At 47.7% G+C, this 26,918-nt stretch overlaps 1 protein-coding gene across 17 annotated transcripts in view; it reads left to right on the forward strand.

Annotated features, from left to right (window-relative positions):
- ARHGEF37 (Rho guanine nucleotide exchange factor 37) overlaps nucleotides 1-13,903 on the forward strand; it is a 63,079-nt gene extending 49,176 nt beyond the window's left edge. For 12 of the 17 annotated variants that reach the window (XM_022590085.3, XM_089909508.1, XM_089909504.1 and 9 more), the window contains 3 exons: nucleotides 453-648; nucleotides 2,192-2,349; nucleotides 5,077-5,736. In XM_022590085.3, coding sequence (XP_022445793.2) covers nucleotides 453-648; nucleotides 2,192-2,349; nucleotides 5,077-5,286 — 564 coding nt within the window. In that variant the 3' untranslated portion in view covers nucleotides 5,287-5,736. The other 5 variants (XM_089909510.1, XM_089909511.1, XM_089909512.1 and 2 more) reach the window with 5 other exon arrangements.
- Nucleotides 13,904-26,918: the final 13,015 nt, after the last annotated feature.

Genomic DNA, 26,918 nt, shown 5'->3' on the forward strand with positions numbered 1-26,918 from the left:
GTTTAAGATGCCAGGTGAGTAAGGCCTGGTGCCCACATGAAGCTCATAGTTTTGCTCATTGGGGTTAAAAGACATGTGTAAGGCATTTTCCTGTGGGACAGCTTAGCTTGATGCTATGGGCAGAATTGAGGCCCCAGTCCTGGAGTTCTGTAATGGAGAGACTCAGAAACTGCCTTAGGAGTTTAGAAAACCCAAGAAGTTTAGACCAGAGAAGGATTTTAGAAGTTAAGTTAGAAGTTTCTTCTGAAATGCCTTTGGATACTAAGAGCATGTGTTTCTCATCTGATCCAGCCATCTATTAGGAGACGGTTGCCCCGACTGGGATGGACCAATGGGCAGCAGAGGTGGGCTTGGCCCAGGACTCCTAGCTGTCAGCACGTGGGCCAACATTGGCGCCAGCTTTAACACTCCAGCTCCAACACCTGTGCCTGTCTCTGTCCTTTCTCTCCCAGCCACTCCTTCCAGGGGCTGAACACCAGGTGCAGGCTCTCCTGAGCAGGTATGGCCCAGGAAAGCTGTACCAGGTGACAAGCAACATCAGCGGGTCTGGGACTCTGGACCTGACTTTGCCTCGGGGCCACGTCGTAGCCCTCCTTCAAGACAAGGACACCAAAGGCAACAGCAGCCGATGGCTGGTGGACACTGGAGGTATGTGGGACTTCATGGGCACTTCCCCGCCCTTTGGGAAAACTGCCCAACAGGAGCCAGTGGGGAGACATAGGCACTCTTGTGGGCAGGGGTCCAAATCCAGGATGGGAATGAACACAGGTGAACATGGAGGGCATGGGGTACAGCCGGCTTATTGTGGTGCATGATATGCCAAAAAGAGAAATTCACTCTAACATTGCAATATCCATGATCAAGCACCTACTGTGTGCTGGGTGCTGTGTAAGGAAGACAAAGATCTGCCTTGGGGACCTCACAGATCATTTGTGTAGACAGAGTTGTGTGGAGAGAACTCAGCATCACTTTGAAGGAATGGAGAAGGGATGGAGATACGCAGAGAAGTGACGTTTAGATCCTGACTGTGTGGACAGAAGTCTGACATCCAGAACAAGGGAGGTGTTATCCTGTTCCCTCTGCGCTGGTCATGACCCTGGTGTGCTGCTCAGATGTAGGGGCCCCAGGAGGGAGCAGGGCAGGAGGCAAGGAGCACCATGAACCCAGGAGGAGAAGGCCCACCAGAGTGTCTTCCACAGAGGGGCATGTGACCCACAAGATGAGGGTTACACAGGATTATTGGGAGGGGATCTGGCGACAGTTTTTCCCCCTTCAGACATTTTATTTTAATTCAGTATTTTAATGTGTATTAGAAAAAATATAACTAGTACAGAAACCCATGATTTTATTCATTATTATATAGTACAACACTAAGTTTTAAAAAGTGAGTTTATTAAAAAAAATTAAGAAGATGGTACAAATCTGGCAAGAATCATGAAAGGGTAAAATCCTAACTCAAGTTGAAAAACAGCTGAATGGGGATTAAAACAAGGTCCTTGGGGTCAAGAGGACCGGGTTTGGGCCCCAGCTCTGCGCTGTACTAACTGCATGATCCCGGAGGAGTTATGGAGCCTCAGCTCGGTTGGCTCAGCCACACAGTGGAGATGACAATACGGACCTCAAGAGTTGATGCAAAGACTAGGTGATCAGATGCTGGTCCTGGCACCAAGCAAGCTCTCAGGAGGTGATGGCCATTCACAGTGACAGCGACCAGAGCACCACTGGAGTAGCTGTTACACGAGAAAGAATTGGGGGCACTTGGAGAAGAGAAAGGCAATTTCTGCCTCCTGGGAAAGGCGGTCCTGCGGTGAGGAAGTGGCCTTGTTGGAAAGGAGACCAGTGGTGCCAGCACCAGGAAAATAGTTTTCATACCAGTCCGAGGAAGAACTTTTTTTTTTTCCGAGGAAGAACTTTTTATCTCTGCCAGAGCTGTTCCAAATGGAGTGGGCTGCCTCTGTGGGGAATGAGCTCGCTGTCACTGGGATGAACAAGCAGAAGCTAGAAAGACTGAGTGCAGGGTGCGGGGTGGGGGGCAGTTTGTGAGGTTCCGAGATAACCTTTGGAGGTCCATTTTAGTGTGAAGAAGCTGTATTGGAGATATTCACATCTGTGAATGGTGGTGACTTCCTCTACCTCTGAAAGGGATGGGCAGTGTGATCCACAGCCAGATAACGTTCTGTGTGTCCTGCAGGACATCGAGGGTACGTGCCAGCTGGGAAACTGGAGCTGTACCACGTGGTCCCCCGTGAGGAGGAGCTCAGAGGGCAGGCGAGGCCTCACAGGGACTCCCAACGTCAGACACCAGAGCCCACCTTGGCCTCTGTCCCTTCTGTCCTAGCAGTGACCCAGGTGAGCCTGGAAGAGGGCAGGTGGGTTCACATCCCCATGGCCATCTGGAGTGGGGCTTTGATTTTCCTCCTGTCCAGAGGGACTACCACCCTGTGAGGCCAGGGCCTCGGTCAGTGGCCACACCAGTGTCCTGGCCAGGGTGGGACCTGGAGAAAGGAGCCTCTCGTCCTTGCCACATCAAGAGCAGGGAGTTAGTCCCTCGCTCCCCATTAGCAGAGCACCTGGGATTATTTCGTTCATTCGTTTGTTCATGCATTTGTTCATTTATTCAGTATTCACCAGGCACTGTGCTAGATAAGAGATGCAGTGATGAGCAGAAGTCAACCTTGGCCCTTGCCTTCCTCAAATTTATTATCTGGGAGGTGGGGAAAACAGCGATTAATAAAATAATCATATAAATAATCACAGTTCTATTAGTGCTAAGTGCCAGAGCCTTAGGTGTGGGAGAGGTTCAGGGAAGGTCTTTCTGAGAAGAATCATGCTTTTGCTCAGATTTGAAGGGTGGTTAGGAAGTAATTGGATAAAGGGTTGTGGATGGGAAGAGCTTCCCAGAAAGCATGCCCAGCGAATGCAAAGGCCCAGCACCGGGGAGGACAGGGTGAGTGAGGAACTGAGTGGAGCCAGTGGGGCTGGGACGGTGAGAGCGGTGGGCTGGAGAGGTGGGTGGGGCTAGCCAGCCGGGCCTGTGGCCTTGGTGAGGGTGTTGGCTTTCCCTTAAAAGCCATGGGAGGAGGGCTTCCCTGGTGGCGCAGTGGTTGAGAGTCCGCCTGCCGATGCAGGGGACATGGGTTCGTGCCCACATGCCGCGGAGCGGCTAGGCCCGTGAGCCATGGCCGCTGAGCCTGCGCTCCGGAGCCTGTGCTCCGCAACGGGAGAGGCCACAACAGTGAGAAGCCCGCGTACCGGATAAAAAAAAAAAAAAAAAGCCATGGGAAACTTGTACATGCATGTTCGTTGCAGCATTATTCATAACAGCCCCAAAGTGGAAACAACCCATGTCCATCAACTGATGAAGGAATAAACAAAATGTGGCACATCCACACAATCAAATATTATTCAGCCATAAGAAAGAATGAAGTGCCGACACATGCTACCACATGTAGCTTGGTAGAGAAGGCCATGTAATGTATGATTCTCTATACGAAATGTCCTGGATAGACAATTGCATAGAGACAGAAAGTAGATCAGTGGTTGGCAGAGGCTGGGGGCAGGGGGAATGGGAAGTGACTGCTAAGTGGTCTAGGGTCTCTTTTTGAGATGATGAAGATGTTCTGGAATTAGATAATGGTGATGGTGGCATAACCTTGTGAACATGTTAAAAACTACTTTATTGTACACTTTGAAAGGGTGAATGTATGCATGTGAATTATATCTCAAAACAAAAAGTGTTGGGAAGGCTTTTCGGGGCAGAAGCTTAGCGGGGTCGCTGTGAGGGCTGATTGAGGTAGTTAGCTGGCTGGCATATGTGAGCCTCAGAGCCTCAGTAAATGGAGGCTGCACTCACAGTTATAAAGGAGGAGCTTCACAGGTGATGGATGAACAACAGAAAGGACCCAGGCTGAGGGGTGGGAGCCCAGAGGCTTGCAGTGAATAGCCAGGGGATGCCGCAGGCCAGGGTGGCTGAGGGAGCCTGGAGTGGGCTGCAGGAGGGCTGCATAGAAGCCTGCGGAAGCTGTGATGTACAGCTGTGGCACATGCTGGGAAGGCCCTCAGGCCAGTGCCGGGAGCCTTAGCTAGAAGTGGTACACCAGGGCTGCCTCCTGTTGGACATACCCACCCATCAGCAAAGAACCCACAGGGATCCCACCAGAGAGCCTCGCCATCCAACTCAATCCCAGTGGCCGCCAGTGTGGGTAGTGTCCCGGAACACCCGCCCAGGGGCTCATGTGGTGAGCTCAGCTGTCCATCTGCCCAGACACAGCAGCCACTTCCTCTTTGGTCGTGGGGCTGCTCAGTGGGACTCATGTGGAGTCATCCCCGTTCCCCCTTGCCCCTGATTGTTCCTGAGCCTTGGCACACAGTAATAAAAGTCATGGTAAAAATAGCGAAAGCAGCCTGCATTTGTTGAGCCCTTACTATGTACCAGGCACAGGTATCCATTCATTAAATCCCCACAATTACCTGGAGGGAAGGATATCATTACTTCCATTTCACAGATGATGAGAATGAGGCCCAGGGAGGTGAAATATCAGCCTAACAAATGCCCCCTCCTCCAATTTTTTTTTTTTTTTTTGCCTTTCAACAAAGTCACCTAACCTCCTTCCTGTCTCTGCTCCAAGCTGGGAAACTGGCCTGGGCAGATGACACCCTTTGATCTGAGGAGGGTTGTGGGGAAGGGATGCTGCATCCCCTGCTCGGTGAGATGGCAGCCGTGGACTGAGAGCACCCCTTCTGAGGTCAGACAGGCCAGCTTCACTCCTCTGTGGTTTTGAATAAGTTCCTTGACTTCTCTGAGTCTCAATTTCCTTATCTGAAAAATGGGGCAAACAGAATTATAGAATTGTGAAAATCAAAACCAGGCAAAGAGCCTGCCACATAGTAGCTATTAGCAGTGGGAGTAGCGGAAGTAGCTGATGGCTTTGGACAAAGGATGTATTTGGGAGGCAATGACTGCTCAGCGATGGGGACTGAGTCGGGTGGGAGGGAAGAGGATAAACAGCTTCTCTAGGTCAGGTTTGTCTGTCCTCCCACCCTGACCATTTCTGTGTCACTCCCCGTGTGTTTCAGGTGGTGGCAGTGTACCCCTTTGTGGCCAGAAGCAGCCATGAAGTGAGTCTGCAGGCAGGCCAGCAGGTGACTGTCCTGGAGGCCCAGGACAAGAAGGGGAACCCAGAATGGAGCCTTGTGGAAGTGAACGGACAGAGGGGCTATGTGCCTTCCAGCTTCCTGGCCAGGGCCCCAGGTCCAGCTCTGTGGGGCTGGAGTCTGCCCTCTTAGGGTGCCCTCCTTGGAGCCCATGTTCCAAGAGGCTTAGAGGCTGTGACCCTGGGAGTTAGAAGCAAAGAGAAGGTGGGGGTGGATAGGGAAATCAGGCCAGGGTGGGGTGAAGGGCACCCAGAAGGCAGCCAGAAGAGGTAGGTGGGCCTTGCAGAGTGCCTGGCGTGGGTGAACATGAAAGGCTCCAACCAGGACGGCTCATTATGTCTGCATGAAGAGGGCGTTCCAACCTGAGTCACAACACCTGGGATGGCAGGTCACAGCTGATTGGCCAGGACTTGCTTATGGCCAATCTTACCTGTGCCCCGTCTGGTCCTGCCCATGGGAGTGGGTCACCCAGGTGAGCTTTACCTGTGCGCTGTGTGCTTGCATGGAGGCACACTGGAGAGTCCAGAACCGCCTGACCTGGCAGTTCACTTCCTTCCTGTGGTATAAAGAGATACAACAGCCGACCAGTCAGCTTATTTTTCCACGCTGGGAGCTAAGTTGTCTTGGGCAATGAACCCCTGGGAGCCCTCTCTAGCAGGGGAATGAGGGCTTGTCGGGGCAGTGGAGAGGTTCCCAGGAGACTTTTGGCTGGGCCAGGGAGTAGGTGTGAGCAAGTCACGATTCTGGAATGTGTTAAGGCAAATGCAGAGGCTGCTCCAGGGAAGAGGGGATTTTTGAGGGCGTGTTAGGTGGGGTGTGTGAGGCTGTTAGCAGCAGTTGTACACTGCTGCTGTGTTCTCTGGATTAGGAGACAGAGGGGTATGCAAGTCATAGAGGAAACTATGTTAAGCAGGTAACTAAAGGCCTGATGGGTGGGTAATGACTTGGTTTCCTGTTTCTGGAAGAAGGGGAGCCAGTGGAACCCCCAGTGGTTTCAGGAGGCTGCTGAGGGCTTGGAGGCAACAGTGGAGGTGATGTCAGTTGGCTGTGGCCCCTCAGACATAGGACACAACCTCAGTTTTCCCATCTATAAAGACCTAACTCATAGGCTTGTGGTGAGAATGACATGATGCTAAGGATGTGGAAGCTCCTTGCAAGTCATGAAGTGTGATATAAATGTAAATTGCAGGATGTCTAGGAGGTGGTCTCAGGATGGCCCCAGCCATCGGCTGGCCGCTCGCCATGCCCATGGCCATGATGGACATTATTAATCACTGTGGCATCCTTTCCCATAAACCCAGGATCCCTCCCAACGCTGCAATCTAGGTAACCAAACTCTTGAACTTGGTGAGATCAAACTTACTGTCATCCCTTTCTAGAACTTAGAAATTGAAGCCCCTCAAAACAGTTCCTGTTCAAGGAAGAATGACCGCTGGGGCGAATTTGGGTGCAGCCGCTATTGGATCATCATCTCTAGGTTGTAACTTGGGGCTCACATAAATTGCAAGATTCACAGGAGAGGGAAAAGGTGATCCATTGTAACTTTTAAAACAAATTACAGATCGTTTAAAAATGTATTACAGAGAGGGCAGAGTCAAGATGGTGTACTAGGAGGACGCGGAATTCGCGTCTCCTCACAACTAGGGCACCTACCGGGCACCAGTGGGCGACCACGGACATCTAAGGGGATGGGAGGAGCCTACAGTGACCGGGTAGGACGTGGGGCCTGGGGGGAGTGAAGGGGGAGGAGAAGTGGAGGCTGGAGGGGACTGGCGCCCCTGAGGGGCGGCTGGGGGAGGGGAAGGGATCCCATGCCCAAAGAGGGAAATTGGAGAACCATTGGGAGGGCAGAGGATCAAAAGGGAGCATGGCCAGGTTTCCCCTACCCACTTAGGCCCCCAGGAACCTGCTGAGATTCTGGGCCTGATCCTCTGCCCACCGAGGACCCCTCCAGCCACGTGGGTCCTGAGGGAGTGGGAGAGAGGAAAGGGGGAGAAAAAGGCTGAACCTCCAGGACTAGCACCCCTGAGGGGTGGCTGAGGGAGGGGAGGAGTTCCTACACCCAGTGGGACCCACTGATGGTTAGGGGTCCAGCGGCGACGGGGGAGACCCTGGGGGAGATGGTGGGGTAGGGGCGCGAAGGAACGGAAGGGAACGTGGTCAGTTGGAGCCCCGTTGGGCTCCTGGGCCTAATCCTCCGCCCTTGGAGCCTCCCTCCTGCCGTGCAAAGCCCGAGCCCTGGCCCTACAACCCACCCAGGGCCCTACCTCTACACTCAGAGACCCCATCCAACGCGCTGGGCCTAAACCCCACCCACACACCCTCACTCAGGGCCCTACCCCCCAAACTCCGGAACTCCACATTCCAGAGGCCCCCCTTTCCACGTGCTGCCTCTCCCCTCTGCGCAGGTCCTAAGCAGAGGCCCCGCCCCATGCTTGAACGTCGCCCCCCTACCTGCCTAGGTCCCACCCCACCCTAAACCCCACCCCTGCCTAAGTTCCACCCCTGCCTAAACTCCGCCCCCATAGCCAAGGCTTTTATTTTTTCCTCTTTTAGAGGAAGTTTTACCTTGTTGATTCATTATTTTTCCTAATATATTTTTTATCTTTCTAATTTTATTTTGTTTTTTATTCTTTGATCTTGTACTGCACCTTTTTTTCTTTCTTCTTTTTTTTTTACCGCACCATGAAGCTTGTGGGATCTTGGTTCCCAGGCCGGAAGTCGGGCCTGAGCTCCTGTGGTGGGAGCTCTGAGTCCAAACCGCTGGACTAACAGAGAACCTCAGACCCCAGGGAATATCAATTGGAGTGAGGCCTTCTGGAGGACCTCATCTCAGCACCAAGACCTAGCTCTATCCAACTGCCTGCAAACTCCAGTGCTGGACGTCTCAGGCCAAACAACCAGTAAGACAGGAACAGAGCACCACCCATCAAAAAAGAAAAATAAATGAAACAACAAAAAAATATGTTACAGATGAAGGAGGAAGGTAAAAACCTACAAGACCAAATAAATGGAGATGAAATAGGCAACCTACCTGAAAACGAATTCAGAGTAATGATAATAAAGATGATCCAAAATCTCGGAAAAAGAATGCAGAAAATACAAGAAACATTTAACAAGGATCTAGAAGAACTAAAGAGCAAATAAACAGTGATGAACAACACAATTACTGAAATTAAAAATACTCTAGAAGGAATCAACTGCAGAATAACTGAAGCAAAAGAATGGATAAGTGAGCTGGAAGATAAAATGGTGGAAATAACTGCCAGGGAGCACAATAAAGAAAAAAGAATGGAAAGAATTGAGGACAGTCTCAGAGACCTCTGGGACAACATTAAATGCACCAACATTCGAATTACAGGGGTCCCAGAAGAAGAAGAGAAAAAAGAAAGGGTCTGAGAAAATATTTGAAGAGATTATAGTCGAAAACTTCCCTAACATGGGAAAGGAAATAGTCAATCAAGTCCAAGAAGCACAGAGCATCTCATACAGGATAAACCCAAAGAGAAACACGCCAAGACACATATTAATCAAACTATCAAAAATACAAAGAAAAATATTAAAAGCAGCAAGAACAACAGCAAAGCAACAAATAACATACAAGGGAATCCCTGTAATGTTAATGGCTGATTTTTCAGCAGAAACTCTGCAAGCCAGAAGGGAGTGGCGGGACATATTTAAAGTGATGAAAAGGAAAAACCTACAACCAAGATTACCCAGCAAGGATCTCATTCAGATTCGATGGAGAAATTAAAACCTTTACAGATAAGCAAAAATTAAGAGAATTCAGCATCACCAAAGCAGCTTTACAGCAAATGCTAAAGGAATTTCTCTAGGCAGGAAACACAAGACAAGGAAAAGACCTACAAAAACAAACCCACAACAATTAAGAAAATGGTAACAGGAACATACATATCAATAATTACCTTAAATGTAACTGGATTAAATGCTCCAACCAAAAGACATAGACTGGCTTAATGGATACAAAAACAAGATCTGTACATATGCTGTCTACAAGAGACCCACTTCAGACCTAGGGACACATACAGACTGGAAGTGAGGGGATGGAAAAAGATACTCCATGCAAATGGAAATCAAAGGAAAGCTGGAGTAGCAATTCTCATATCAGAAAATATAAACTTTAAAGACTATTACAAGAGACAAAGAAGGATACTACATAATGATCAAGGGATCAACCCAAGAAGAAGATATAACAATTGTAAATATTTATGCACCCAGCCTAGGAGCACCTCAATACATAAGGCAAATGCTAACAGCCATAAAAGGGGAAATCGACAGTAACACAATCATAGTAGGGGACTTTCTAACACCCCACTTTCACCAATGGACAGATCATCCAAAATGAAAATAAATAAGGAAACACAAGCTTTAAATGACACATTAAACAAGATGGACTTAATCTATATTTATAGGACATTATATCCGAAAACAACAGAATACACTTTCTTCTCAAGTGCTCATGGAACGTTCTCCAGGATAGATCATATCTTGGGTCACAAATCAAGCCTTGGTAAATTTAAGAAAATGGAAATCGTATCAAGTGTCTTTTCCAACCACAACACTATGAGACTAGATACCAATTACAAGAAAAAAACTGTACAAAATACAAACACATGGAGGATAAACAATACACTACTAAATAACCAAGAGATCACTGAAGAAATCAAAGGGAAATCAAAAAATACCTAGAAAAAAATGACAATGAAAACATGATGACCCAAAACCTATGGGATGCAGTAAAAGCAGTTCTAAGAGGGAAGTTTATGGCAATACAATCCTACCTCAAGAAACAAGAAAAATCTCAAACAACCTAACCTTACACCTAAAGCAATTAGAGAAAGAAGAATGAAAAAACCCCAAAGTTAACAGAAGGAAAGAAATCATAAATATCAGATCAGAGATAAATGAAAAAGAAATGAAGGAAACAGTAGCAAAGATCAATAAAACTAAAAGGTGGTTCTTTGAGAAGATAAACAAAATTGATAAACCATTAGCCAGACTCATCAAGAAAAAAAGGGAGAAGACTCAAATCAACAGAATTAGAAATGAAAAAGGAGAAGTAATAACTGACACTGAAGAAATACAAAGGATCATGAGAGATTACTACAAGCAACTATACGCCAATAAAATGGACAGCCTGGAAGAAACAGACAAATTCTTAGGAAAGCACAACCTTCTGAGACTGAACCAGGAAGAAAGAGGAAATATAAACAAACCAATCACAAGCACTGAAATTGAAACTGTGATGAAAAATCTTCCAACAAACAGAAGTCCAGGACTAAATGGCTTCACAGGTGAATTCTATCAAACATTTAGAGGAGAGCTAACACCTATCCTTCTCAAACTCTTCCAAAATATAGCAGAGGGAAGAACACTCCCAAACTCATTCTACGAGGCCACCATCACCCTGATACCAAAACCAGACAAAGATGTCACAAAAAAAGAAAACTACAGGCCAATATCTCTGATGAACATAGATGCAAAAATCCTCAACAAAATACTAGCAAACAGAATCCAACAGCACATGAAAAGGATCATACACCATGATTAAGTGGGGTTTATCCCAGGAATGCAAGGATTCTTCAATGTATGCAAATCAATCAATGTGATACACCATATTAACACATTGAAGGAGAAAAACCATATGATCATCTCAATAGATGCAGAAAAAACTTTTGGCAAAATTCAACACCCATTTATGATAAAAACTCTCCAGAAAGTAGGTATAGAGGGAACCCACCTCAAGATAATAAAGGCCACATATGACAAACCCACAGCCAACATCGTTCTCCATGGTGAAAAACTGAACCATTTCCTCTAAGATCAGCAACAAGACAAGGTTGCCCACTGTCACCACTGTTATTCAACATAGTTTTGGAAGTTTTAGCCACAGCAATTAGAGAAGACAAAAATAAAAGGAATCCAAATTGGAAAAGAAGTAAAACTATCACTGTTTGCAGATGACATGATACTATACATAGAGAATCCTAAAGATGCTACCAGAAAACTACTAGAGCTAATCAATGAATTTTGTAGAGTAGCAGTATACAAAATTAATGCACAGAAATCTCTTGCATTCCTATACACTAATGATGAAAAATCTGAAAGCGAAATTAAGGAAACATTCCCATTTGCCATTGCAACAAAAAGAATAAAATACCTAGGAATAAACCTACCTAATGAGACAAAAGACCTGTATGTAGAAAACAATAAGAAACTGATGAAAGAAATTAAAGATCATACAAACAGATGGAGAGATATACCATGTTCTTGGATTGGAAGAATCAACCTTGTGAAAATGACTATACTACCCAAAGCAATCTACAGATTCAGTGCAATCCCTATCAAACTACCAATGGCATTTTTCACAGAATTAGAACAAAAAATTTCGCAATTTGTATGGAAACACAAAAGACCTCAAATAGCCAAAACAATCTTGAGAAAGAAAAACGGAGGTGGAGGAGTCAGGCTCCCGTACTTCAGACTATATTACAAAGATACAGTAATCAAGACAGTATGGTACTGTGGTGCTGGGAAAACTGTACAGCTACATGTAAAAGAATGAAATTAGAACACTTCCTAACACCATACACAAAAATAAACTCAAAATGGGTTAAAGACCTAAGTGTAAGGCCAGAAACTATCAAACTCTTAGAGGAAAATATAGGCAGAACACTCTATGACATAAATCACAGCAAGATCCTTTTTGACCCACCTCCTAGAGTAATGGAAATAAAAACAAAAATAAACAAATGGGACCTACTGAAACTTAAAAGCTTTTGCACAGCAAAGGAAACCATAAAAAAAACGAAAAGACAACCTTCAGAATGGGAGAAAATATTTGCAAATGAAGCAACTGACAAAGGATTAATCTCCAAAATATACAAGCAGCACATGCAGCTCAATATAAAGAAAAAAAAACCAATCCAAAAATAGGCAGAAGACCTAAATAGACATTTCTCCAAAGAAGATATACGGATTGTCAACAAACACATGAAAAGATGCTCAATATCACTAATCATTAGAGAAATGCAAATCAAAACTACAATGAGGTATCACCTCACACCGGTCAGAATGGCCATCATCAAAAATCTAGAAACAATAAATGCTGGAGAGGGTGTGGAGAAAAGGGGACCCTCTTGCACTGTTGGTGGGAATGTAAATTGATACAGCCACTATGGAGAACAGTATGGAGGTTCCTTAAAAAACTAAAAATAGAACTACCATATCACCCACTACTGGGCATATACCCTGAGAAAACCATAATTCAGAAAGAGTGATGTACCACAATGTTCATTGCAGCACTATTTACAATAGCCAGGACATGGAAGCAACCTAAGCATCCATCGACAGATGAATGGGTAAAGAAGATGTAGCACATATATACAATGGAATATTAGCCATAAAAAGAAACGAAATTGAGTTATTTTTAGTGAGGTGGATGGACCTAGGGTCTGTTACGCAGAGTGAAGTAAGTCAGAAAGAAAAACAAATACCGTATGCTAACACATATATATGGAATCTAAAAAAAAAAAAAAAAAAAAAGGTTCTGATGAACCTAGGGGCAGGACAGGAATAAAGACGCAGACATAGAGAATGGACCTGAGGACACAGGGAGGGGAAAGGGTAAGCTGGGACGAAGTGAGAGAGTAACATTGACATATATACACTACCAAATGTAAAATAGATAGCTAGTGGGAAGCAGCTGCATAGCATAGGGAGATCAGCTCCGTGCTTTGCGACCACCTAGAGGGGTGAGATAGGGAGGGTGGGAGGGAGGCGTAAGAGGGAGAGGATATGGGGATATATGTATACATACAGCTGATTCACCTTGTTATACAGCAGAAACAACATTGTAAAGCAATTATACTCAAAGATGTTTTTTAAAAATGTCATCTCTCTCTCTCTCTCTCTCTCTCTCTCTCTATATATATATATATATATTACAGCCATGACCATTAGCCAAGTAGCTACAAATAAAACATTTTTGGGAAAAAAAAATTTTTGGAACCAACCCACCTTAGAGTGTGTGTAAAAATATGTGGCAGTTTAGACTTAATTCCAGGAACATCTCTGTATTATAACTGTAGTGCCTAAAGCTGTTAGCTCTGGTATTTGGAGAGCCTTTAAAAGTCTATACATGTCTTTGTCAGTCTGTAACTTACCTCCTCTGGGCTTGTGAAAGTGTGAAGGCTGCATACATAATGCAAAACTCAGTCCCTTCAATCCCTCTCCCAGCAGCAAATTCACTCTCCAAGATGCTCATGACTCATTTTCCTTTCTCTTCCCTGCTCAGAGTTCTGATACAAACAGGAAGCACAGGGGAACAGATAATAAAATAGGAAATCCAACTGTGGTTCCATAATACTTATGAGAGCCTACAGTGTGCTAGAAACCTAGCTCAGGGCTTCTCAACGTGGCTGCCCACTGCTTGCACCGGGGCAGCTTTAACTATGACTGAAGCCAGGATCCCACTCAGAGATGCTGATGTAATTGGTGTGGGGTGTGGCCCAGCCTCAGGAATTCAGAGAGCTCCTCAAGTATTTCTAGTGTGTGGCCAGGGTTGGGGACCTCTGCTCTAGACACACAGTGGTGGTCGAGATAGACCCGGGGTTGGAAATGGTCACAAGCTGTTAGCTAGGACGTGCCCCATCCAAACTTTGTACTTGCTCAGATGTTTCAAACAGGCAGCTTCGCAGCCAAAATAAATAAATAATTTTAAAAGTTATTTTTTTAAAAAAAAGGGACTTCCCTGATGGCACAGTGGTTAAGAATCCGCCTGCCAATGCAGGGGACACGGGTTCCAGCACTGGTCCAGGAAGATCCCACATGCCACGGAGCAACTAAGCCCATGTGCCACAACTACTGAAGCCCGCGCACCTAGAGCCTGTGCTCTGCAACAAGAGAAGCCACTGCAATGAGAAGCCCGCGCACTGCAACTAAGAGTAGCTCCCACTCGCCACAGCTAGAGAAAGCCTGCGCGCAGCAGCAAAGACCCAATGCAGTCGAAAATAATTAATTTTTTTAAAAAGTTATAAAAAAACAGCAGCTTGAGAGGAGGTTTGAAATAGGACAGCCTGTTCTGTCAGGTCCCAGAATGTATATTTATTAAGTGCCATTAAAAGGGACCTGAAGAGGGGCTTCCCTGGTGGTGCAGTGGTTGAGTCTGCCTGCCGATGCAGGGGACACGGGTTCGTGCCCCAGTCTGGGAAGATACCACATGCCGCGGAGCGGCTAGGCCCATGAGCCATGGCCGCTGAGCCTGCGCGTCCGGAGCCTGTGCTCCGCAACGGGAGAGGAGAGGCCACAACAGTGAGAGGCCCGCGTACCACACACACAAAAAAAGGGACCTGAACAAAACTGGATATTCTTGTAGGCATAAGGGAGAAAACTGAAATATTCTTGGAACCAAATCTATCTCATGAGGAAAAATAACAATGTATTCAGTAGCATGTGGGTAATGGTTTCTCCTAGGGGATGAGATTAAAAGTCACTGAAGGGTGAGAAAATGCATAATTGAGAAGATGGAGAATGGCCTGAATTTTCTCCAGGGGACTCTGTGTAATGTGTCTTTCCCCTCCAAATACCTAGAACCATTGCCCTGTGACTTATGTATTTCAATGCTGGACTGTCACATATTAGACTTACAAAGGTATATGTCTGTGAATTGAACAAGACTTCCAGGAGGTGAAGACTGATTCACAAGGGTGACCCTTGCTCCCTGCAACAGAGTGAGACCTCTTTAATCTCTTGGGCTCCAACCTAGTTTTAGACATGAGGACAAGATTACAATATCAAAGGAAAGATGAGCGAATTCTTGGTTAATGTGGTGAGTCTAGCTTGGTGAATAACTGATGTCAACTACTGGGAATAAAGGACTTGAAGATGAAATGCCACTGAAATTTGTGTGACTCTAACCATTGGATGGTCAGATGCCCCAGTGTGACATTTGTTCACTAGATACTTGCCATATATAAAAATGGAACCTCCTTTATTCATGTGTTCATTTAGTGAGTGTCTACTGCACATCTTTGGTGCCTCCAGGATTTGGCCTTAGCTGCTGGGGATGCAGTGAGAAGTCAGAGAGACCGGGACCCTGCCCTCTCAAAGCCCACAGTTTGATGAGGGAGGCAGACAAGGCAACAGTTAAACACAGTGTTAATTGTTAGGATAGGGTGATAACAGGTGCCACCAGAGCCCAGGGGAGAGGCCAGCCCCTGACTCAGACTTGGTGGCTAAGGAGGGCTTCCTGGAAGAAGTGATATCCAAGCTGATGGGTAACAGGTTAGATGAGGGTGGGAGGGAGGGCACATTCAAAGGCCCAGAGTTAAGAGCAAGCACAGCTCATCAGGGAACTAAAATGCTATAGAGCTGGAACACAGGGTGTGCATAAGGGTGGTGGGTACAGTGCGAGATGGCTTAGTGAGGTCTGCCTGGTAAGGAGCTTTGGGGTTTATTCTGAGGGCAGTGGTGGGGGACACTAAAGGGTTTCAAGCAGAGGAGTGACACGCCCAGAGTTGTGTTTTAGGATGCAAGTTCTGGTTTATCCTGGAATCTCCCTAAGCATCTGTCACATGCCTCAAGTAATAGATGTTCAATACACGTTGCTCATATAAACAGCCCAGATGGGATGGGAACACTGAAACCTACTTCCAAGGAATCTCCCATCCAGCTGTAAAAGACAGACAAGCACCTGGCACCACAAGGCAGGATGCCGTCAGCCCCAGAAGGGTGCTATTTACCAGGCTCATGGGTGTTCAGACAAGGAGGAGTTTTGGGGTCGCTGAGGTGGTCAGGGAGGCTTCCTGGAGGAAGTGGGGCAGGTGCTGACTTTGTGGGATAAGTAGGGTTGGGGGAAGCAAAAGGGAAGGGGAAGCCTTTTCAGGCCCAGGGAGGCAGTGTAATGGTATGAGAAGTGCCCAGCACTTGACCTTAAAACCCCTGAGTTCAAGGCCCGCTTGGCCATAGGCAAGTAGCAAACTCATTTATTGTGGTTTCTGCCTGTGGGGAAGTTTGGTGAGGGCCCCCAGCCTGCGTTGTCCTCCCTATTCAGCCCAAAAAATACTCACTGTAGAATTCTGTCTTTTCTCAAGGAGTCGCTGGCTTCCTCCACCAGGACCTACCTTCCAGCGTGGAAAAGTCATTTTAGGATCTGTTGTGGTAGGGCAGAGACTCAAATACCTGGACTGGTGGGTAAGGAAAGAACTGGATTCCACTCCTGGCAACATCCCGAGGAGCTGGGTTCCTTAACAATCCACTCACTTAACCTTGTTCTTCTGTTTTCTTATCAGTAATTTTTGAACTTATGTTTTCTGTTTTTCTCATCTGTAAAATGGGTACAATTCCTGTTCTGACAGGGTGAGTGAGAGGATTAAATGAAACACTTGTGAATGGTGGCGGATCACAACAGGAGCATCACGGCTGTGCAGGGAGGGAATATGTGAACTCTGACCACTAGGTGGCGGCAGGGCTCTAGGAATCACCTGCGATTGGGCTGGGAGGCGCCACCTCAGCAAATTGAAATGCCCAGGGTGCTGGGCAGGTGGTGCAAATGAGAGGAAGGGCCAGGTGAAAGACATTAGGGAGTGGCAGGGACTGTGGTGGACCAGAGCATACATATTCCATCTAAGGAGCTTGAAGCTTCTTGGCTTCAACCAGTGTTGCCACATCAGAATGAGGGCCCAGTTGTGCCAGAGATTCTGATTTTTCAAGAGAAGCCAGAAACCAGGGTTTTGTTTTGATTTTTGATGTGAAATCTGTGTGGAGATTGTGTGGGTCACAACAGGTCCCCCTTTTTGCATCTTCTGCCACAGAGTGTGGGTTGGCTGCCCTGGTAGAGAATCTCCTCTGAAGAATTAGCTTCACATCTGTTTTCTGTGAAATGCCGTCATGTGTCTCCACTTCACTCACTACTTCATTAGATGTTAATTTTCCTTCCTTGGATCTCTGGGGAGAACTCTTTCGTTTTCTGCTATCGTTATTATTGTTGTCATCAAACATTTATTCAATCGTGGGCCATATTTTCTGACCACCCATGAGGCTCTCCATAGTACCTATTTCACAAGGTTCTTTTGAGGAATAAATGAGATACTGATATAATATCGCTTAGCCCAGCACCTGGCTCATTAGCACTCAATAAATATTGTTATGGGGACTTTAGAAAAGATGGCATGACATTTGGAGGAAGGTTTGCAGGGCCTGCCTTTCTCTCTATATTTGGGATGGTGACGAGGCCTGGCTACTCCCTTATGTAGATGAAGCCCCCTGGTTCCGGCTCCTGAGGGCCTAGTAGAGGTTGGATACAGCCCTTCCCTCAGAGGCTGCTGTCACACCCCAAAAGCATTCCTGGGACTTTCCCTAGTCCGGTTCCCTGGTGCTGCGTCTGGGTCAGGGTGGGCAGATTTCCCCATCCAGGGCAATCCCAATCTTGGGCAGGAGTGGCCCAGATTCTCCTGCCTCTCCCCAGCAAGAGGGCTTTCTGCAGTCCATTGCACCCGGACAAGTCAGGCAGGTACTCAGGCAATAATCAGGCATGCAGATGCGCTGGAGCAGCAACTCTGGTCAGAGGCTCAGGGCCCTTTACATCCAGGAGCATCTTCTCAGGGTGTTCCAAGGGGACCCAGCAGCTTTGGGGACAAAGACTCCTTGCTGGAGGCTCCACTGGCAGATTCAGGAACAAAGAGAGGGTGAGATCAGATTTGTCCTTGAGGGCTCTGACTTATGCTGGGCTCAGGAGCACCAGCTAATGCTGTTCAGTTAGGTCTCAGGCCACCACCATGCTTCCAGGATACCTCAGGGTGGTTCTGGGTTCCCTGTTTGGGGCCCATTTGCCTGTCTTCAGGGGTCTGGGCATCCTTGAGGCCTGTGAGTAGAAAGAGAGCTCAGTGGCTGCAGGTTTGGGACAGCCCTGAGCCTTAGGAGGATTGGGCCAGAGTGGGCATAGGACTTGCATCCACCCCTTCTGAGCAGCTCACATCTCAGAGGTTGGTTATTTGCTTGCTTGCTCTCACATTTATTCCCTGCCCAGCTCAGCTCTGTACTTCAGGGAACTACATTGCCCAGGCTCCTTTGTTCTCTGGTTTTCTGGTGGGTTTGTCCAATGGGAGGCACTGGCAGGGGGAAGGAGGGGAGAACCCAAGGTATTTCTCCCTCTCTCTGCTTCAGGCAGCATCTCTGCCTTGGCTGGTCTTCTCCATGGTTCCCACTTCCACTGGATGGTCCTTCCCTCTTGGTCTTAGGTCCCGTTGGACAGGCCTGGCTATACTTCCAGTTTCTGTAAGATAGCTTCAGATACTGGGCCCTAATAACGCTGCCTCTTCCCTGCGTTCCTCCAACCTAAAGACTAGAGTGTCTTTTCGCTGTTGTTAATCCCTGTGGTGATTCTAGGATCTTCTTTCACCGGTGTAACTTCCTCCCTAAGTCCCTCTGTTCCCAAGGCATAGAGTGGTTCTCTCTCTGACTGGACAGTGACTCTTGTGCAGCTCAGCAGCTAGGGATACAGGGAGGGAGTGGGTAGTAGAGCTGGGGGGCTCCTAGATACCTCTGCCCCTCAGGCTGCCGAGCCCTCAGAGAAGATTGGGACCATCACCAGGTCTGCTGTACCTTCCCTGGGTCAGGGAACAGTCCGGCCCTCCCCACCCAGATCTCTTGGAAGTGTCTTCAGCTATAGACAGCAGCTGAGTGGGTCACGCTCCAGGGTCAGTGGCTGTGAGAATCTGCCAAGCAGCCCTTGTTTGGGCCAACTGAAGCTGTTCTGCAGGGCCCAGAGAAGGACACAGAGGAGACCCAAGGGCCATTGTGTGACAGCAGAGCCAGGCTGTGGGCAGGAGGAGAGGGTCGCCTCCTTCCAGCCACAGTGCCTCGAGTCTGGCCCTGGCTCAGGAGGGACGGTGAGCCCCCGGTCAGTGAGACGGGAAGTGGAGGTGAGGCTTCTGGCCAGGAAAAAGCCTGCTTGTCTTGATTCTGGGGTCTCAGTTATTCCAGGCACATCAGCAGAGCCTTTGGTCTGGGGAAAGGCTAGTGCACTACTAGCAATCACCACAGCTTCTGTTCACTTCTCACAGGGCTTTTTGAGGGTTACGTGAGGAAATCCACTTTACGCGATTAATCCAGTGCTGGCACATAGGAAGCTCTCAAGACCTGCGAACTAAAGAAAAACAAACAAGAAAACACAAATCACAACAGCAACCAGGCACTGTGGACCTTATTCTGTAGGATAAGCTGGTGTCTAGTTAGTACTGAGCCCCAGGCCTCTCCCCTGGAGCAGAGCTGGGGCTGGCAACACAGTTCCAGCTGCCAAGGCTAGGAAGAAGGCCGAGTCAGGTGAAGGAGTTGTGAGGTTGGGAGGTCACAGTGATCTCAGGGCACACTCCCCAGAGACGTGGGGATGAGCAGTAGGTGTCCAGAACCATAATGGGGCACTTGAGGACACCTATCACCTTGTGTCCGGGCAGGACAGAGATCAAGGCTAGGTCAGAAAGCAGGCAGTAGGATCCCAGTCTTTGGGTTCAAGTACTAGGCCCTGGGGACTTAAGGATCAGGTCCACTAAAAATACAAAGATCCTGGCAAGAGCAGGATTGAGAGCTGGACACAGGGACTTCATTTTGAGCCCCGGGGGCCAGAGCTGCTGGAAATCCTCCCATCTGATGACAGGATTGAACCCAGGGAGCAAGATGGGTTGGACGTGGGAGAGGGTCTGGGATGAAGAGGCTGTGGTAGTCAGGAGACCAGACTTCACATTGCAAAACGTCCAAATTCAAATCCTGACTCCACACTCACCAGCTGTGTGACCTCGTTGAACAAGTTACTTCATGTCTCTAAAACCTCACTTTCCTCTTTGTGGGTAAACCAGGAAATAGTCGTACCTCAGAGGGCTGTTGGAATGTGGAAATGGGATCACGCGTGGAGGTTTTGGCAGTCTAGGACATATGAGTGCTGCTTAAATGATTGAGCCTCGAAGACACAGCCATTTTTGCTGGCTCCCACCTCCTCCAATGTACTCCTCCTAAGCTTTGCCAGCAGTGACCCCAGGCTGAGTCTTCTCTGGGCTAACACTCCTTGTACTTTCAACCTTTGCTCTAACGTCTGTGTTCCTGACCCTTCACCACCTCAGGCTCTGAAAAAATAGCCCCTCACTGCCTGAGCTCTTTCCAAACTGAAAGCAAGAGGATGTCTTAAGAGGCCAAAGGTTGTTCCCCTGGGAATGTAATGTGACCACGTCCTCCGATACTCCCTGGTGATTAGAGCTCGCCATCTTGAATTACTTCATCTTCATCCTCCCAAGAAGCTTCCTCACAGCCCCAGGCCAAGCAGTGGGAGACAGCCTTGCTGATATGCCTTTGTGAGTATACCTCCCCCCTACTTTCTTTCCTCCCACATTGCTAAACTTTTTTCCTCAAATTCTTTCTCACCCTTCCCCCACTCCTCACCTAAAGCTGCAGCAGAACATAAAAGAAAAATACAGTGACACGCACACAACTGGAAAAATCTCAACATCTATCTTCTTCCCCTTCACACCACCCCGCTGGCCACATCCCAGGCCAGAGATTCCAAGGCATGGCACTCCCCTTAGGAGTCAGGTGTCCCCGTCCCCACCTGGAGGGGACAGATACCAGCCAAAAGCACCTGGTCCAGATTTCCTTTTTGCAGTTTGTATTGTGACTATAACATAGTTTTTGTTTTTCTTAATGTATTACAATATGCACGTAATACATTTTTTTATGTTATTTTATTTACTTATTTATTTATTTACTTATTTAGTTATTTACTTATTTTTGGCTGCATTGCGTCTTTGTTGCTGTGCGTGGGCTTTTCTCTAGTTGCAGCGAGCGGGGGCTACCCTTTGTTGCGGTGCGCGGGCTTCTCATTGCGGTGGCTTCTCGTTGCAGAGCACGGGCTCTAGGCGCGCGGGCTTCAGTAGTTGTGGCTCACGGGCTCAGTAGTTGTGCCTCGTGGGCTCTAGAGCGCAGGCTCAGTAGTTGTGGCCCACGGGCTTAGTTGCTCCGCGGCATGTGGGATCTTCCCAGACCAGGGCTCAAACCCGTATCCCCTGCATTGGCAGGTGGATTCTTAACCACTGAGCCACCAGGGAAGTCCCTACATTATTTTTAATAAAACCAAATATGGAATTTGAATTGTATCACTGCCTGTCATGCTTCCTTAGGCTCCTGTAAGGGGTAAAGCCAACAAAGCTGGGATTCACTCCGCTTCCTCTCTTCCTCGCAGCCCTCCCTCCATGTTCAGTCCTTCAGCAAGGGCTGTCAACTTTACCTCCAAAACCTTCCTGAAAGTTGTCCACTTTCCCCCTCTCCAGCACCCCCACTCCTCTTCTCTCCCCTGTGCTTCTGCAGGAGCCTCTGGACTGTCTCTCAGTTCCCACCCCTGTGCTTCCCCCTCACCCACTCTCCATAGAACAGTCAAAGTGATCCTTCGAAAAAAGTAAATTAGAGAATGTCACACCTCTTAAAACTGAACAAAACCCAAATTCCTTACTCAGACCTAACCGGGCCTGTGTGATGGGCCCTGCTTCCCTCCCACCGAACCATGTACCACCTTCCACCTTGATCACTGTGATACGGCCAACACTTGCTTTTCTGTTTCTGTTCCTCAATTACCCTAAGCTCCTTCCTGACTCAGGGACTCAGCACTGGCCCTTCCCTTCCCTGGGATACTTTTCCCCCAGATCTGCCCTTGGCTGGTTTCTTGCCACACAGGTCAGCTCCTCAGTGATGCCTTCACTGACCGCTCCATCTGGGCAGTGTCCAACCCTTCCCACCCTGACCCCAGCACTCATTATTCATCACCCTGTCTTACTGTCATTAGAGACTGCACCACTCCCTCCTATTTTCTAGTTTATCTGTTTGTTGTCTGCTTCCCTCATTAGAAAGTAAGATGGATAAGGATTTTATCCATCTCATTCAATCCTAAATCCAAATAACCTTTAGTATGTCCCAAATGGCACATGCTTGTACTAAAAAATGATTCCTAGTTTATCTGAAATTCACATTTAACTAGGTGCCCTGTATTTTAACTGGCAATCCTACTTGAGGCCCATGGTCCCACATCCTGGGAACAAGAGAATGAAGCCGGTATGGGAAGAGAAGAGAGAAAATGAGTGTGGGGGGGAGGACAGGTGGGTGGGAGAGAGAACAAGACAGCAACAGAGAATGAGTGAAGAGAGAGACAGACAGAGTCACAGGTAGACCAATAGACACCCTCTGGTAGTGTTCAAGTCCCACAGTTCAGTGACCCAAAGTCAGAGCCACCCCATCCTTTCTGTAGTTTGTTTATGGGCACCAGTAAATTCCCCTTTTGCTTCAAAATAATAGCCAACATTCTCAAGCACTTGTGTGTGCCAGGCACTGGGCCAAGCCCTTGGATGCACTATCTCATTTAGGCTGTCACCTCACACAATTCTATGAGGGTGTTTCTGTCACTCGCTCTACAGAGGAACAGAGAAGTTAAGTAACGTGCTCACGTTCACACAGACTCTAAGCAGCAGAGCTGGGCTTCAAACCCAGGCAGTCAGATGCCAGAGTGCTTGACCACTGTGTGGACTAGCTGTCACTCATAATCGAGGAGGTCCCGAGCGGCTCACTGGACGGCTGACCCTTGAGAGGCTGGGTGGCATCATGTGTGGACCCAGGAACCGGACTAAGCAGGATCAAATCCAACTTCCCTCACCCATAGTGTGACTTTGGGAAAGTTGTCCACTTACTCTGAGCGTCAGCTTCCTCTTCTGTAAAATGGAGTCGACAATAATAGTAGGTACAGCATAGGATTGATATGGGGATTTAATTAATTAACGTCTATGTACACAGACATAAAAAGCCATTAGATCAGGTAAGCATTTAATAAACATTTACAGACATTTTTATTATTTTCAGTTCATCTCTGATGCCCAGCACAGGATCTGGCACAAAGGAAGTGCTCATGTTTCCTGTGTGAGTGATGGATGATAAGAATGGAGAATATTAATGAGACTCCTGACTGTTTATTCAGCACCTACTATGTACCAAGCATTGTGCTAAGCACCTTACATACATCTCAGTCCATCCGCACAACAGCCCTACCAAGCTGGTATTGTCATCCCCATTTTACAGATGAGGAAACTGAGGCTTCAAGAAGTCAAGTGTCCAGAAAAGCCACAGAGAGAAGTCCAGAGCTAGGATCTCAGCCCTGGTTATAAGGAAAAAACACTGGATCTATGACTGCCTTAAAGAAGGCAGGAAGCAGATGAGATTGCATTGAGATGTTTTCCTGTGGACTGAGTTTTGAGTTTTTCCCATTGTCTTCGCAAGGTTTTTCATGTCCCTTACAGAAACCCTGTGTGCACGCCTTTCCATGCACTATTATCTCAATAGATGGGTATAGAGTCCCATTTTATGAAGGAGGCACAGAGAGGTACAGGTATTGATACTTGCTGAAGGTCACATAGGTGTTAAGAACAGAGCAGGTTCTGAACCCAGCTTCATCTGACTCCCAGTACAGTCTTTGTCTCCAGTACTCAACCCCTGGCCTACAGAGAACCACCACCCCCAAAAGCATGCCATCACTCAGATCTCCCAAAGACACCCACTTTTCACCATCCCCACTGCCAGCAAACCCCCAGGCTTCCATCCTTCACAGGGCCACCACCAGGGTCAGCTTTCAGAAACAGAGATCTGAAACCAGGGCTCTTGGAGGTCCTTCCAGGGTTCTTGACCACAGCTTCATGGTCTGGCTCCTGTTTATCCCTTCCACTCCTTGAACTCTGAGCTCTGGCTGAGCTGAATCTGCACTGCTCTCTCTCTGCCCCCCTTCACACTCACTCCTTCATCTGGGTGGTACACCCTTTCCCACTCCCCCGTCCCCTGTCCAAGTCATCCTTCAAGTCTCAGTGGCATATCACTTCTTCCAGGAAGCGTTCCTTTCTTGGTTCTGGTGCTGTTCCTGTGTGTGCCTCTACTCGGGTCCTTATCCCTCTCTGTTGAAATTGCCTTCTTACTTGAGGGTCTCTCCCTTGCTCCAAGAGGGCAATGGCTGTGTCTACCTATTCACACGGCATCCCCAGAGCTTGACATGGTGTCGGGTACCTGGTAGGTGCTCAGTGAAAAGCTGGGGAATGAATGGGGGTTCCCTGAGGACATTATGCTTTATTACACTGAGCACCGGGCACATAGTAAGCTCTCAATATATGTCTGTTGAATAGGTAAGGGATGAATGTATGAATAAATAAACAACGTGGTTCAACACCACTTCCCCGCCTCGCCTCACACACACACACACACATACATACACACACACACACACACATCAGATTTGTTCACCCCTCAGCTTTGTCTCTTGCAGAATAAAAGGGATCCCAACTCCTTGTTTGAATGCAATGGGGTTTTGAGTAGAAAAAAATACTGCTCCTTCAACAAGAAGAGTTTCAGGTGATAAAGGCCTTTCTTGCTGGTGAAGGGAGGAGGGAGAGTCGGGGCTTCAGCCCAGTTTTAGGATGGCCTCAGTTGGCCCCAGACTGACTAATAAAGTGTGAAATTGACTTCATCCTCCGCCACGTCTCCCCAGCCAGTGTGTCCCTGTAGCATCTCCCTCTGCTACCACTAATGCAGTCCTGCCGCCATCCCCTCTGTCACCGGCAGACAGGCGGGTCATCAACGCCCACGCAGCCCCAGGGCCCAGTGCTCTGCAGAGCCCATGAAGCCATTTGGCCTCGGGCCAGGATGGGCTTTCAAAGCTAGAAGCATCCGATGTGGCATGTCTGACGCACCTTCTAAGTCAGCCACTGGCCCTTCCTGTCCCTATTTACTCCTCTGGCACTGGCTGCTGAGGCGTGGGCGAGGGCTGGAAGCGGGGACAGCATTAGGTGAGCTCTTTGAGACTCTCCTCCCACCCCACCCAGTCCACTGCACCAAATGCAGGGCTGAAGAGTCAGAAAAGAGAACAGCAAAATCAGGGAGCTCTTGCGGGGGCTTTAGGGACTGCTTGGGAGATGATAGAAGGCCCCCAAACCCCTCCTTCCACTAGGACAGGGCCATTTTGGGATATCTATTTTGTTTATTTTCTCCTGTTTAAGATTTTCTAGGAGGAGAGGGATTCCATAGCTCTAGTGAGTCCTAAAACCAGTGATCTGTCCAGCAGTCATTCCCAAACCTGCCTGTGCATCAGAATCAACCAGGTGACTGGGTAAAAAATACAGATTCTGAGACCTGTAGCGTGTTCGTCTGCTCAGCACCCATTTCCTCTTCTTCTGAGAAGAGCCCCTAGGTTACCTTAGAGAGCTGTCACTGCCTCACATGGCCCCATGTAGTTTGGGTGGTCTCCAGGGGCAAGCCTGTTCCCCAGGCCGGGCCAATCACAGAGGGATCAGCCCAGGGGTCAAAGCTAGGCTGGAGCAGGCAGCCCCAGGATTTTGGCAGAGCTGTAGGGGAAGAGATGCTCTCTTTTTTCGTAGGCTCTAGGCTGGTAGCCGTCAGCCTGGGACTGCTGGCTAAGAATGAAACAAACACAGAGGCAAATCATGACAAGGGATGAAAGAAGAGAGAGAGAGAGAGAGAGAGAGAGAGAGCAAGCTCATGACATGTTATGAGCACCTAGATCCAGCCATGTCTGTAGTTTATTCCTCTGGGCTATTCAAATGTATGAGCCAATAAATTACTCTTTTTTCTTTTTTTTTTTTCTTTTCTTTTCTTTCTTTTTTTTTTCTTTTGCTTCAGCCAGTTTGAGTTGGGTTTTTGCAACTTGCAACTGAAAGAGTCCAGACTATCACCCCTACCCTCACCCCGCCACTTTCCCCCCTTGGTGTCCATATGAGAAAACTGGCATCCTGATGGTTTCAAAGGGTTCCTAGTTTCTGGTATCCTCAGATGTTCCTTGGCTGGTAGATGCTATTCTCCTTGTGTCTTCACATGGTCATCCCTCTCTAGGCATCTGTCTCTGTGTGTAAATTTCCCCTTTTTGTGAGGACTCAATCATATTAGATCAGGGCCCACCCTAAGGACCTCATCTTAACTCGATCATCTGCAGACACCCACAAGCACTGAGGGTTAGAATGCAACATCTTTAAGGGCATGTAATTTTTCAACCCATCTATCCAAGAGGATCGCGCAAAGAAGAAGAAGGAGGAGGAGGAAGACAAGGAGAAGGGGAAGTTGAATACGGGGATCATAGGTATCACCCTGGGAGCTTTGTTTTTCTCCCCCAAAAAAATCATGGTACCCAGAAACTGCTGTGAACTTAATTTTCTGGGAGTGTGCTGATACTCTAAAAATAAAGGGTTTGGAATATTAAAAAGAAAGAAAGAGTCCAGACTAATACACAGATCCCACCTCAGATCTACTGAATCATGATCCCCATGGATGGAGTCCAGAAATCTGGATTTTTCAAGAAGCTTCTGAGGAGGTTCTGATAAAGTATCATCGCTTTATCAGTCATTGTTTGTTTGGACATCACTGAGATCCTGGTCCAGTGAGGTACAGACAAAAGCGATCCTTCCATGTGTGACCGTTATAATTGTATGTCAGAACTCTGTACACATTTTCGATCCTTACAACAACTCAATGAAGTACAGGTTATTCTTCCCATTTTACAGATGAAAACACTGATGCCTAGAGAGGTGAATGAATGTGTTCAACAGCACACAGCTAATAAGTGACGGATCTAGGCATATGAGTCTCTAAAGCACATCCTCTTTCCACCACCCTGCACTTCCCAGGGTGGCTGTGCAGCTTGCCTAGAGCCTTAACACCCAGTGTCGGAA

Source organism: Delphinapterus leucas, chromosome 3 (assembly GCF_059928025.1).
Source record: "Delphinapterus leucas isolate spDelLeu-1000000601 "Yukka" chromosome 3, BTC_Dleu_Yukka2, whole genome shotgun sequence".
NCBI classification, from domain to species: Eukaryota; Metazoa; Chordata; class Mammalia; order Artiodactyla; family Monodontidae; genus Delphinapterus; species Delphinapterus leucas.